Genomic DNA, 13,545 nt, shown 5'->3' on the forward strand with positions numbered 1-13,545 from the left:
GTGGGTACCTGTCCCGTGTCCTCTTTGTCGGATGCCAAAACGGACAAGTCTGTTCCCAGTCTGTTCCCTCAGACAACGGGTGAAGAATTTCAGTGAAAGCGTTGGCGATCTCAGTGTCCAGGGCGAGGGAAGAACCCTGGGCTGTTTTTCCGTCTCGTTCGTCCCCATCTGTCCCATCCGAGTGAACAGAGCCCCTCCCGGGAGCACAGAAGCCACCGTCTGTGCGTCTGGGTGCGAGGCTGGCCGTGGTCGGGGGCTGTGGACGGGGGGCTTGAGCGACCCTCACCGCCCAGGCGCTGCGCCCTTGATTTAAGGGGTGTTTTCAGCCGTGAGGGCTGCCTCCCGACACAGAGACGCAGAGGCTTAATATTTCATCACTGATTTCATTGCAGATTTATGTTTTGTATATCCCCCCTCTCTTGAAAGAAAAGAAAAAGCGAAACCAGAACCCACTGCGGGACTCTCTTGAAAAACACCGTCAGTCGTGCTGACACAGCTGAATCGGGAGGAAACTCTAGAGGCCGCAGGGCCTGCTGCTTCCCTGAGAGACGCAGGCCCCTCTGAGACGGTTGCCGACACCGGCTCACGGATCTGGGGGGCTCTTCTCGCCCAGTACCTGAGGGCTCAGCACCCGCCCATCTCCCTTCTCCCCTCCCTCTGAGGGGCTCGGGTTCCAGACATGGTCTGAATCCTCCGCACGGCCACAGCTGAGCCAAGGCACCTGAAGCAGGGGTGTCCTGTGGGGGGCCGGGGCCGAGCAGAAGTGAGAGGATGGAGTTCCTCCGTGTGGGAGGGAGAGGGAGAAGTTTCTGGAAGGTGCTGGTTCGCTGTGGGCAGGAGCCTGGCAATCTCCGGGCTGGCTGAGAAGGAGCCCGTTTCTCCGTCCTTTCCCGCTGACAGGCTCTCAGCAGTCACCCCTGCCAAGGCACCCTGTGGCAAGTTGGTCCAAGCCCTGAGTTTGAACCTTCGCAGGATTACTCCCTTCACAGGGGGAGCTGTGGTTGGCGCTCAGGACCCGTGCACACTGCACAGAGGGTAATCAGGAACTAGACAGGGCCTCCTGCGTGCAGGTCATGTGAATGAGCATGTGAATGAGCACTTTGACCCCCACCTCCCATCCTGTCCCCCCCCATATTGTTTGGATTGCTCCCCCCATCCAGGCCTCTTTACTGGAAAGTCGAATTCTTTTTTTTTTTGCTTTTTGGGTCACACCCAGCGATGCACAGGGGTTACTCCTGGCTCTGTGCTCAGGAATTACTACTGCCGGTGCTCAGGGGACTATGTGGGATGCTGGGAATCAAACCGGGGTCGGCCCCATGCAAGGCAAACGCCCTACCCACTGTGCTATCACTCCAGGGAGTCGAATTCTTCAAGCAAGCCAGTTCAGAAGCAGGTGTCAGATTCAGAGCACATTTCCCCTCTTGTCGCTGAGTCCGGGACATCATTTGTAAACATCAGCTGTCGCTGGATTTTGCCTTTTTTATTGTCCCCTTCAGAGACTGTTGAAGTGTGACGGGCCCCTGCACTGTCTCCGAGCTTGCGTTGCCCGGGCCTGGCTGATCTGGGTGACAGAGGCCCTGTGCTCAGGCATGGCCCACCTGCTGTTGGCTAGTCCAGCTCACTGACCGTGCGGACCCTGCAGAGGTGCTCAGGGATTCCGCATTAACACAGGCTCTTGCACCTCCCCCCCTTGGCTGGGGTCTCCCGGGCGGGGTTCCGGGCTTCCCGCTGAGATAAATGTTGAGGGTTTTCAGCCTGAAAAGGGTTTTCAGCTGTTCTGAGCAGCTCCACAGCATATGTCTGCAATGTAATGCTCTTCTGCTGAGAGAGTGAGAGACAGACAGAGAGAGTGAGGGAGGGAGGGAGAATGAGGGAGAGGGACGGAGGGAGGGAGGGAGGGAGGGAGGGAGGGAGGGAGGGAGGGAGGGAGGAAAGGAGGGGGAGGGGAGGGGGAGCGTGCAAGTGTCCAGACAGGACACTTCCCCCCCATCAGAGATAGACGGGCACAGAGAGAGAGAGTCTGGACTGGTGTCCCCACCATCAGAGAGAGACTGAGAGAGAGAGAGAGAGTAGACTGCTGTATTCACTATGAGAGAAAGAGAGGCAAGTGGACTGGTATCCTTACCACGAGAGAGAGAGAGAGAGAGAGAGAGAGAGAGAGAGTGGACTGGTGTCCCCACCATCAGAGAGAGACTGAGAGAGAGAGAGAGCAGACTGCTGTGTTCACCATGAGAGAGAGAAAGAGAGAGAGAGGCGAGTGGACTGGTATCCTTACCACCAGAGAGAGAGAGAGAGCGCAAGGACTGCTGTCCCCACCATCAGAGAGAGAGGCAGTGCCTGACCCTCTTCTCCCCCTCCCTTGCAGGTGGGCTTCAAGCCCGCGGGCGGCATCCGCACGGCCCGGGAGGCGCTGATGTGGCTGTGTGTGGTCCGGGAGGAGCTGGGCCCCGAGTGGCTGCGGCCTGAGCTGTTCCGAATCGGCGCCAGCTCTCTGCTCACCGACATCGAGAGGCAGGTGAGCCTCTCCCTCGGGCTCCTGGGCACTGACGGGGGAGCCGGGGACAGGGTTGAAGACCCCGAGTTCCATCCCCCTCCCCGCGTGACTCCTGAACACCCCACACAACCAAGGATGAAACGTCAACTGATGTGGGGCTTTTGTCTTGGGGCCACACCCCGCGGTGCTCAGAGTTCCTGGCTCTGTGCTCAGGGCTCACCCACCCCCCCTACCTAGTAGCTGCGGGGGGGAATCACACCTGGGGCGGCCACGTGCCAAGTAAACACCCCCGCCCCGTGCTGTGCTGTACCCTGGGTCTGCCCCTCCCCCCTCAAATCAATTTTTTTTTTTTTTACTTTTTGGGTCACACCTGGCGGTGCACAAGGGTTACTCCTGGCTCTGCACTCAGGAATCGCCCCTGGCGGTGCTCAGGGGACCATATGGGATGCTGGGAATCGAACTCAGTTCGGCTGCGTGCAAGGCAAACGCCCTACCCGCTGTGCTATCGCTCTAGCCCCAAATCAATTTATTTTAAATGCTGTTTTATTTCATCTCATCACCTCCAAAAATCTTGCCTTCTCTGGCGGGGGTGGGTGGAAGGGCGATTCTGCGGATGCTCTGTTCCTTAGGGTGAAACGTTTCTGAGAAGGATTCACTGCTTGCTCTTATTACTGATGAGCGTCGTCGTGACTCCTGTGTTAGTACACTTAGAGTGGACCGTACGGTGACCCTAGGGCGCTGGTGTAACCCAACTCTCACTTTCCCCACAGATTTACCACCACGTGACCGGGCGATACGCAGCTTATCACGACCTGCCCATGTCCTGAGGCGATGGCCCTTTCCCGAGTTCTCTGTGACAGTGTTTGAAAGCGGTCCTTGTCCATCGTGGCTGAGTTTTCTTGTCTCATAGCGGAGCAGGTCACCGATCTTTTCCCCTGAAAGTGCCCATTGCATTTAATTCATAGAATAAAGTAACAAAAAGCTCAAGCAACCCTCCTCACCCAGTGCTCATTCCAGACTTCTCTGACCGGCGCAACCACTGCTACTTCTGGGACGGCTTTCAAACGTGTTGACGATAACTGATGCATTCCTTCCTCAGGAAAAAAAGTTGTGAAGAGGTCCCAGAAACACACTGGCCCAGAAAGCTCTTCTCAGCGCTGGTGTCCTGCCACAAACAGCCCCCCCTTTATTAGTTGTTTCCTAATGAGCTATCCAATAGGAAAGTGTCATCATCATCATCATCAATTTTTTTTCAGTTCCATTTAAAACTAATACAACCTTACATGTCACACACCCTATTGAAAACGCAATCTGTTCGCCTGAGAAAGCAGCTCTTTAGTCGTGGTTTTGAGTCTCTGTAGCGGAGTCTTTGGACGTTTTCTCAGGTCCGAGGCCCTGCGTTATTCATGAGACAGTTTAGGTCAGTGGCCGTTTGCACTCACGTGCCGTAAGCTCTGAGGGACCCGCTCGAGCCAGGCCGGGAGGCGCAGTGTGGTCTGTAACGCATGGCGGGGCCTCAGCTGGTCTCCGTTGGCGAGGCCGGACTGAGGCACTGGGAGCCGGAGCGACTTCTCCCGGGGCACAGGGCTCACAGGGAGCGGTCAGGGCCAAACGGGCCGGGCTGTGGCTCCGTGGAGGCCACGGGCCTTGTGTGTGGGAGGTCCTGGGTGGATCTTGGGCGCCAAAGACTCAAGTCGATGCAGTTGTCTATCTCCCTGTGTGAAAATTCCTTCCCTCACAGCACCATGAGCATGCAAGCACATCACACACACAGCACAGACATACACATACACACAGCACACTCCACAGACACAGCACACACACAGCGCATAGACACACACATAGACACACAGCACACACAGCACATGGACACACACAGACACACAACACACACAGCGCATAGATACACACAGACACAGCACACACAGATACAGTACACACAAAGTGTATAGATACAAACAGACACACAGCCACAGCACACACATCGTGCATAGACACACAGATATAGATACACAACACAGCACACACACACAGAACACACATACAGCACAGACACACAGACACAGCACACACACAGTGCATAGACACATGCAGCACATGCACACACACACAGAAACAGACACACAGATGCTATACACACACAGCGTATACACACGCACACAGACAGACACACAGACACAGCACACACACATTGCATGGACACACACATATACACAAACACAGCATATGTATGAACATAGCATGGACACACATAAACACAGCATATGCACATAGCATGGACATACAAGCACACATAGCGCATGGACACACACACACAGCTCACAGTGGACCCTGGACGGTGACTTTGCATCTGCGGTTCTTTTGCTGATTCTCACAATTCCCTTTCTGCCGTGCTCACCCACAGCCACTCTCCCTCTGTTCAGAATTTGAATTTCTTCTTCTTTTTCTTTTTTGTCTTTTTCGGTCATACCTGGCTATAATCAGGGATTACTCCTGACTCTCCCCTCAGGAATTACTCCTGGAAGTGCTCAAGGGGACCATATGGGATGCCAGGGATTGAACCTGGGTTGGCCGCTTGCAAGGCAAATGCCATCCCTGTGGTACTATAGCTCCAGCCCCGGAACTCGAATTTCTTGAGTGATGGTTTGTACCTTTGCCTCCTTCAGGTCCTCTTTGGAACAGGATCCCGAGGAAGCCCAAATACTCTGGTTTCATCACCTCCCCTGCAAACTCCAGCTCTGCCTCTTCTCTCTCCTTTGTATGACCATGATCTGGTCAGCTCCCATCCCGGGACCTCAGTTTCCTCATCTGTAGGAGAAAGGGGAGGGATAGGTGACAACAGGATTCTTTCTATCATCAGCTCACATTACTCTTTTTTTTAAAAAAAATCAAATCATCGTGAGAACAGTTACAGGGCTTTCAGGATCAAGTCTCAGTCATACAATGATCAAACACCCATCTCTTCACCAGTGCACTTGATCCACCACCAAGAACCCCAGCATACCCTCTCAACCACTCCCCCCTGCCTGTGTGGCAGATGATCTTCACTTTACTCTCTCTTTACTTTGATTACATTCAATTTTCAACAGAAAACCCACTATTATTATTTGGAGTTTTCCCCCCAACAATCAGACCTGTCAAAATGGCATCATTAGATCATATGTTTTCTATTGTTGATAACAAAGAGCATATGATGTTGCATGGTCACAAAAGTGGCCACCCAGTTTTGGAATTCTGGTATTTTTTTAAAATTTATTTTATTGAATCACCATGTGAAAAGTTACAAAGTTCTCAGGCTTATGTCTCAGTTATACAATGTTCAAACACCCGTCCCTTCACCAGTGCCCATATTCCACCACCAAAAACCCCAGTATGCCTCCCACCCCCACTCCCCACCCCGGCCTGGGTAACTGATAAATTTCACTCTTCTCTTTACCTTGATTACATTCCATATTTCAACACAAAACTCACTATTGTTGTTGGAGTTTCAACACAGACTCACTATTTTTGTTGGAATTTATCCCCCAAGAATACAGCCCTATTGACAAGGAAATATTTGACATTGAGTTTTCCACTGATGAGAATGAAGGGATAAAAAGTACCGCGGCCGCGCGGTTTACAATTTCTGTATTTTAGTAATTAAATCTAGGGAGATTAAAGTTGGAAATTGAATCATTTCCCTTCCTGGAGCAGCATGGAGCAAAAGCGTAGTTCACAGTCTGGATACATGGTTGCAAGCACTCGCCAGAACCCCAAGTCTTATAGCTGCCTCTGGTTCCTGCTCGTTCGGCATTCCCGAGGCTGTGCAGAGGCATGGCCACCCGGGTCGAATCTCGGCCAGAGCCTGAGCTCCAGCCCCGGCCCGAGCCTGCCCAGGTGTCCCGGTTTCAAGTTCTTCCCATGTTTTTTTCTGGAATTCTGGTATTTTAGTAATTAAGTCCAGAGGTATTTCTGCCCACAGCCGCTGCGTTCCTAGATTGGTTTGTGTGCTTCTGGGATCATGGCTGTTCAAGAGCGAAGGAGCTGTTCGTGGGCGGCCTCTCGGGGTCTCATTTGGGCAGGGAGCAGGGCTGGTTCTGACCCGCCCCCTGGCATCACGATATTCCCTGTGTCCCATCACTGCAAGCTCCTACCTGTCTGTCCAATTGGCTTTGAAAGGTGGCGGTTGCCATGCTGCCACAAAGGGGAAAAGGCCGGGGGACAAAACCCTTCCCCTCCCGGGGCTGCAGGGGGCCGTAGCTTAGTTCACAGTTAAGGAGTATATCTGCCAGCAGCCACTGCGTTCTGAAGTTGGTTTCTGTGTCTCTGGGATAGTGGCTGCTCAGGGGTGGGAGAGCTGTTCCTGACCGGCTTTTTATATATCAGGAAAGGTTTGGAGAAAATGTCCCAGTTCCGCATACCAGAGACGTGTTAGTAGAAGCCCAGTGTCGCTGGGACTCCATCTGGAGAAGGCGGGGTGGCTGCACCTTCTCTATCTGGGCACCCCAGTGTTGTTGGCCCAGTCTGTGGTCTGGAGCATTCTCCAGCTTGCAGTGCCCGCTGGCTTGGATTCTTCACTGCTGGCTGCGGTGGCAAGATGGCGCCGGGGGCAGGTTGAGGGCGTGACTTCTGGGGGCAGGGGCGGGCTGGAGGCTGGGATGGCGCCTCCCAGTTCCAGTGCCCCCACGTGGTTTGGAGAAAATGTCCCAGTCCCACATAACGGACTGGTGTTAGTAGAAGCTCAGTGTCGCCGGGACTCCACCTGGAGAAGACGGGTCACGTTGCTCTTTACAAGTTCAAGGAAATGTTTCCTGGCTAGCGAGAGGCAGTGCTTTGGGGGAAGAAATCAAAATTAGAATTTTCAACCCCTAAGAGGCCAGTGCCCAAGTTCAGCTCCCTGTTATCCAAAGAGATTGAGGAAAGGCTAGTGAGACAATAGTGGGGGTGAAATGCTTGCCTTGCACGTGGCCAAATCAGGTTCAATCCCTGGCACCACATAGGGTTCCTTGAGTCGGCCCTGGGCCCTGTTGTGTATGGCCTACATATCCTAACACCCCCCAAAAGACTAAAGGAAGACGGGAGAAGGAGGCCGCTTCCCCTCAATGCCTCAGCAGGGTTCTGCCTGACTCCCCTGCTTCTGCACGGCTCTTGCCTCCGAACACAGTCACCATCTTCCTATCCTGAAGCCCATGGTCCTACCTTTGCAACAAACACTCGTTGCCTTGGCAGAAGAAATATCCCAGAGAATAATTCCATTTTTTGCCTTTGAAGCTACCCCAGTTTCACAGGAAACTGTTTTCTTCCTGTCAAACCCAGCTGGCCATTGCAGTGGATCAAGTGAACAAGCATCATTATCTTCAATTCTAATTTATATGAGGCATCCATGGAAATTGACCTCTGTAGACAGAGACTCACATCGGAAAGAAAGGCTGGTCAGTCCTTCGAAATCATCAGAGGCTCATGGGCCTGGCCTGAACTCTAAGGGTTTGAGGAATTTGGGGATGTGGGGGTACTGTTTATTTCCAGGACTGTTGGTCTCTACATCCAGGAAGTCTGCCCCTTACCTGTCTCTTGAAATATAACAGTGCATTCTCACTGATGAAATGGAAGAGTTCGACGTCATTTCTGTGACGACTGTGGCTTGACCCCAAGCCCATCTAGGCTCTTCAGAACCTGAGGAACAGATGCGTCAGAGCTGTGTTCTGTGTTTAAAGCAACTAAGTTAATAAATGCCAGCTCCCCTCATCTGTTAATTGTTCCATAAAACACGTTAGGCCTTAAAGCTGCTTTTTCAAACAACCAGTCAGTAATTTAGAGGTCGAAAATAGATTTTTAGAGCATATAGATATGCCCAAAACAGTAGCAACAAGTCTCACAATGGAGATGTTATTGGTGCCTCCTCGAGCAAATCGATGATTAACGGACGACAGTGCTACAGTGCTATAGTTCTACCTATTATTTTTGCAGAAGAGAAGAAACTCGGAAGGGAAAGCTGCATATGTGATATGAATAGAATCCTATAAGAGGAAATCAAAGCTGGTACCCAAATTTAGCTCCCCAGAATGCCCTGGGACCTTACACCATCCATAGTCGGGTAGGGCTTAGGGGTAGAGGGTTGCTTACTTGCATATACCTCCTCCCATGCTAATGTTGGTGTCAGCATGGATGCTTCTCGTTTGCCTCTGGCCAGGTTGTGCCATTCAAGTCAACTGTGACTTTCAAACTCATGAGTGACCTCCAGAACTATATTTAAAATTATAAATATCACTTGTATCACTTGTAGTCCCATTGATCTTCAATTTGCTCGAGTGGGCGCCAGTAACATCTCCATTTGTCCCTGTTGCAAGCTAGTGTAGCCCAGTGATATCTGCTTGCTCCAGGAACAGGAAGAGCCAAAATTATAAATATAATTTTAAATATTTAAAATTTAAATTATAATTATAAATTTTAAATTTTTATTATATTTATATTAATAATTTTAAAATTATAAACACAAATTTAAATATTTCTAAATTTTACATTAATAGACTTTAAAAATTTTATCTTTATCTTTATTTTTATTTATTTATCTTTATCTTAATTTTGTCTTTATCATCTTGCTTCACAGCTTTGCCACACTGTCAGAGGTAGGGTTTCATGCATGCAGCATTCCACCATACCTCCTATCTGAGGGTTAGTTTCCTTTCACCTTGTCCCAGGGTCCCCCCCCACAGACACACATGACTGCCCCCCCTTGATATTTATTTGTTTGTTTTTATTTATTTATTTTGTTAAAAGGGGCCCTCTTTGGATTCTCATATGTCTACAAATGAGGAGAAAATAGCCAGTGAAATCCCCAAAGAGTTTCATAATCACACTATCTTTGCCTCATGTTGGATTATTTCAGCACTAATGGGAACCAGAAACTCATTCGTTTGCATTAAAAATAGCTTTGAGGTGGACCTGTGCACACGCAGAACTGTGGCAGATTTCTCTGGGGCGGTGCACCCACACCCTCTCCACAGCTCCGTGCCAGGGGGAAACGGTGCTTGATCTCGATATGTAGGTCTGACATCAACAAAATCAGATCCTTGGTTAAAATCAGCTTAGACTTCTTGTTCAGAGGGAAAACGGCATGAATTTTTATATTGTCAGTGTGATAATTATCTTTAAAACAACTTGAATAGAGTAGAGAGATCAAGAAGAATTTGAATGACTCGTACCTTCAAGGGAAGTGGAATGTTCTACCCCTATATGGGCACAGGATAAAGATAGGCAGGGAAATCAATTTTTACATTTGTTTTCTTGATTGTACTCATGGGTCTTACATCCCGGAGGAGAATATATATTTTATAACTACCGCCAAATGATCCTTTCCAGAAATGACCACAGGTAACATCTGGCAGATATATAAAATACATAGTAAAAATAATCATTTTTAATTAACTAAAACCTGCTCAAGAGAGAGTTGGAGGGAATATCCATCTGGTCAGTTCTTATTTAATAGGGCATATGAGGATCAGAATGTTTAATGTAATATCTGTAAAATACTTCGTGACCTTACTGTGAACTAAAACTTTTTTTAGGAGGAACATAGATGAAGAGGAGGATAAAGAGTATCTGCCAAGAATTCTGCTAAAATTTAATTTTTCAAGGATGTGTGCATCCTATGCTGTAGGATATAAGTAGAAAGCAAGAAACCTGGGTTATGTGGACTTTGCTCATATGGTTCAATAACATTAAACATTTCAATTCATTTAAATGGGTCTGATGAGGTTGCGCTTTATATCTGGATGTTGACAAGTATGAGGAAGAATTTTAAAAAGTCCTTGTAAGGGATGAGACCTCAAAGGGATGAGAGCACAGGCTTTGCATGCAGGAGACCCAGGTTCAATCCCTGGAGACACTTGGTTCCCTAAATACCCCAAAGAGTGAGCCCTGAGTGCCTTTGGGTGTGATTCCCCAAACAATAAATACTAGTCATCATAAATAAAGCAGGTAGGGCGTTTGCCTTGTACGCAGCCAACCCGGGTTCGATTCCTCCGTTCCTCTTGGAGAGCCCAGCAAGCTACCGAGAGAATCCCGCCCACACGGCAGAGCCTGGCAAGCTCCCTGTGGCATATTCGATATGCCAAAAACAGTAACAAGTCTCACAATGGAGATGTTACTGTGCCCGCTCGAGCAAATCAATGAACAACGGGATGACAGTGCTGACAGTGCTACAGTGCATAAATAAAGATAAAAGGAACTGGGATTATTTAGTCTGAGCAGTTGAGATCATCTTATACCCAGTGGTTCTAGGATTGGTTCCTTGGGCCTTAGAACCCTGTGTTCCCTCTGTAGGAAAGCAGGGAGTTTATGTTATCAGTAAACGGGCTAGTTAGTGCTCTGAAATGCGACAGGAAGAAGGAGAGGCCCTGGATTCAGGTGCTTTAATTTGCAAACAAAGTGGTTCGCCAACTTCGTTTTCCACCAGAGACCGCAGGAGAATTTATTGGACTTGAAATTCTGAGTTTCCAGATCAGTAGTGTTTGCATTCTCTGGAAGTTGCCTGTGAAAGGAACTTTGGGAACCACTGGAAATAGTTGGCTCAAAGCCTTATATACCGCAGCTAGATCCCAAAGGGAAATGCAGCCTGTCTATTCTTGAATTCTGCCGGCTGTAGTGCTCCTTTCTCGAAACTCCCTGGTAAATGTGTGCATTTGCTGTTTTCATGGCCAAGAACAAGAGAAGGAAGGTGGGAATGTCATTACCCCTTAACCCTTTCACAGTCGCCAATGAACTGGTTACACATTGGGCTTAGACACCAAGCTCTGGAGCCTGGAATAGACATTTCAGATGGCTTTAGAATCACTGTCCGTGAAATCTTCCAAAGGATTTTCAACAAGCCGAATTTGAGATAGCTGTATTTGATTTCTCGGGTACCTATTTGGAATTCTTCAGCTGGCAATACTGGTATAACAGCACTTAGAACCAGCCTATTTTAACTGAGTGGTTTTAACACATATTTGATTGAAATTGATAAAATGTTCAGAGAAGGGACATTTCACAGACCTCTGAGTTTAAAGTTATGGAGTGATATAAAGCTGATGAAAACATTAGGGGCCTCTGTCTTGTCAACATTAAAGTCTGCTTCACATTGCTTTGTAAATGTGTGTTTTTCCAGGGCCAGAAAAATCACATAGGGGCTAAGGCACTTGTTTTGACCAACTCTAATTTTGTCCCTGCACCACATAATATCCCCCCCAGCGTCGCAGAGAGTAGATCCCTGAACATAGCCAGATGTGTCCCCAAATTCAAACTCCCATCCCACGCCCCATACTTCCCGAAAAAGTATGTGTTCTTTCAACACAATACTAAATCAACCATGATTTTTAGTTGCAAATAGAGGGGTTTCCTACTACTTGGAGCAAAAAAAAAAAAAAACAGTATTTTTTTTAAGACGCTGATATTCTAGGGGCTGGAGCAATAGCACAGTGGGTAGGGTGTTTGCTTTGCATGTGGCTGACCCGAGTTCGATTCCCAGCATCCTATAGGGTGCCCTGAGCACCGCCATGAGTAATTCCTAAGTGTGAAATGAGGAATAACCCCTGTGCATCACCAGGTGTGATCTAAAAGTAAAAAATAAATAAATAAATAATAAGAAGGCTGATATTCTGGCCTGCCTGGGAAGGCCAGGTAGTTTTGAAGCAGTAATCCCCAACATAAACACCATAAACAGAAAGGCCTAAACAAAGCTACTGTTATCTATAAGACAAGAGCTCATAGCAAATATACAAGAGCTTGGGAAAGATTCCGTAAGACAACTGGAAATAACATGACTTGGCAGAGCCTAAGAAGTGGCTAATTGGCAGTAAGGCAGCAACAGATTTTGCTAAAAGTTTGGAAAGAACTAAGTCTGCCAGGAATAGAAAAAGAATGCAATTCAGGGATATGGGAAAATATAGCTTAGAAGTGACAGTTAAAAAAACCTCAGTATCAGGCTGGACAAACAGTACAACAGGTAGGGCACCTGCCTTGCATGTGGCAGACCTGGGGTTGATCCTCAGCATCCCATATGGTCTCCCACGCTTGACTAGGAGTGATCCCTAAGCACGGGACCAGGAATCAGCCCTGAACACTGCTGGGGGCAGCCTCCCTGCCAAATACCTTAATATACACAAAACCTAGAAAGACAAAAAAGAGGTAAGGAGCCAGAGAGACAGAAAAGTGGTTAAGGCTCTTGCCTTGCATGTAGCTGACCAAATTCAATTCCTGGTACTAAGTATGGTACCCCAAGATCTTTTTTTTTAAATTTTTTATTAATGAATCACTATGAGGTACAATTACAAACTTATGAACTTTCATGTTTGCATTTCATTTATATCCCTCCACCAATGCCCATTCTCCTCAATCAATGTTCCCAGTATCCCTCCCACCACCCCCACCCCAACCCCCACCACCCCACCCTGCCTCTGTGGCAGGGCATTCCCTTTTGTTCTCTCTCCTGTTGGATGTTGTAGTTTGCAATAGAGGTATTTATTGAGTGGCCATCATGTTCGGTCTATAGTCTACTTTTGGCACGCAGCTTTCAACCTGAGTGTGTCCTCCCAATAGTCTCTACTAGATGTTCCCTTCTGATTTCTACCTCTTTTTTTAACAACACGCAGTAAAAATTTATTCATATTAATAACTCCATTTGTCATGGGGGTTGTTGCTTAGATGTATGTGATGGCACATGCATGCTGGCTCTCTGAGGTTACACGGGTGCTGGCTCTCTGAGGTTACACAGGGCTGGCTCTCTGAGGTTACACAGGGCTGGCTCTCTGAGGTTACACAGGTGCTGGCTCTCTGAGGTTACACAGGGCTGGCTCTCTGAGGTTACACAGGGCTGGCTCTCTGAGGTTACACAGGTGCTGGCTCTCTGAGGTTACACAGGGCTGGCTCTCTGAGGTTACACAGGTGCTGTCTCTCTGAGGTTACACAGGGCTGGCTCTCTGAGGTTACACAGGTGCTGTCTCTCTGAGGTTACACAGGTGCTGGCTCTCTGAGGTTACTCAGGTGCTGGCTCTCTGAGGTTACACAGGTGCTGGATCTCTGAGGTTACACAGGTG

The 13,545-nt window shown here is 48.6% G+C and overlaps 1 protein-coding gene across 1 annotated transcript in view; it reads left to right on the top strand.

The window, feature by feature from the left end:
• Positions 1-3,481, top strand: part of DERA (deoxyribose-phosphate aldolase) — an 87,312-nt gene extending 83,831 nt beyond the window's left edge. Inside the window, exons 8-9 of the mRNA XM_055118355.1 lie at positions 2,366-2,515; positions 3,265-3,481. Coding sequence (XP_054974330.1) covers positions 2,366-2,515; positions 3,265-3,321 — 207 coding nt within the window. The 3' untranslated portion in view covers positions 3,322-3,481. The remainder of the gene's footprint in view (positions 1-2,365; positions 2,516-3,264) is intronic.
• Positions 3,482-13,545: the final 10,064 nt, after the last annotated feature.

The sequence above is a fragment of the Sorex araneus genome, chromosome 10, assembly GCF_027595985.1.
Source record: "Sorex araneus isolate mSorAra2 chromosome 10, mSorAra2.pri, whole genome shotgun sequence".
In the NCBI taxonomy this organism is placed as follows: domain Eukaryota; kingdom Metazoa; phylum Chordata; class Mammalia; order Eulipotyphla; family Soricidae; genus Sorex; species Sorex araneus.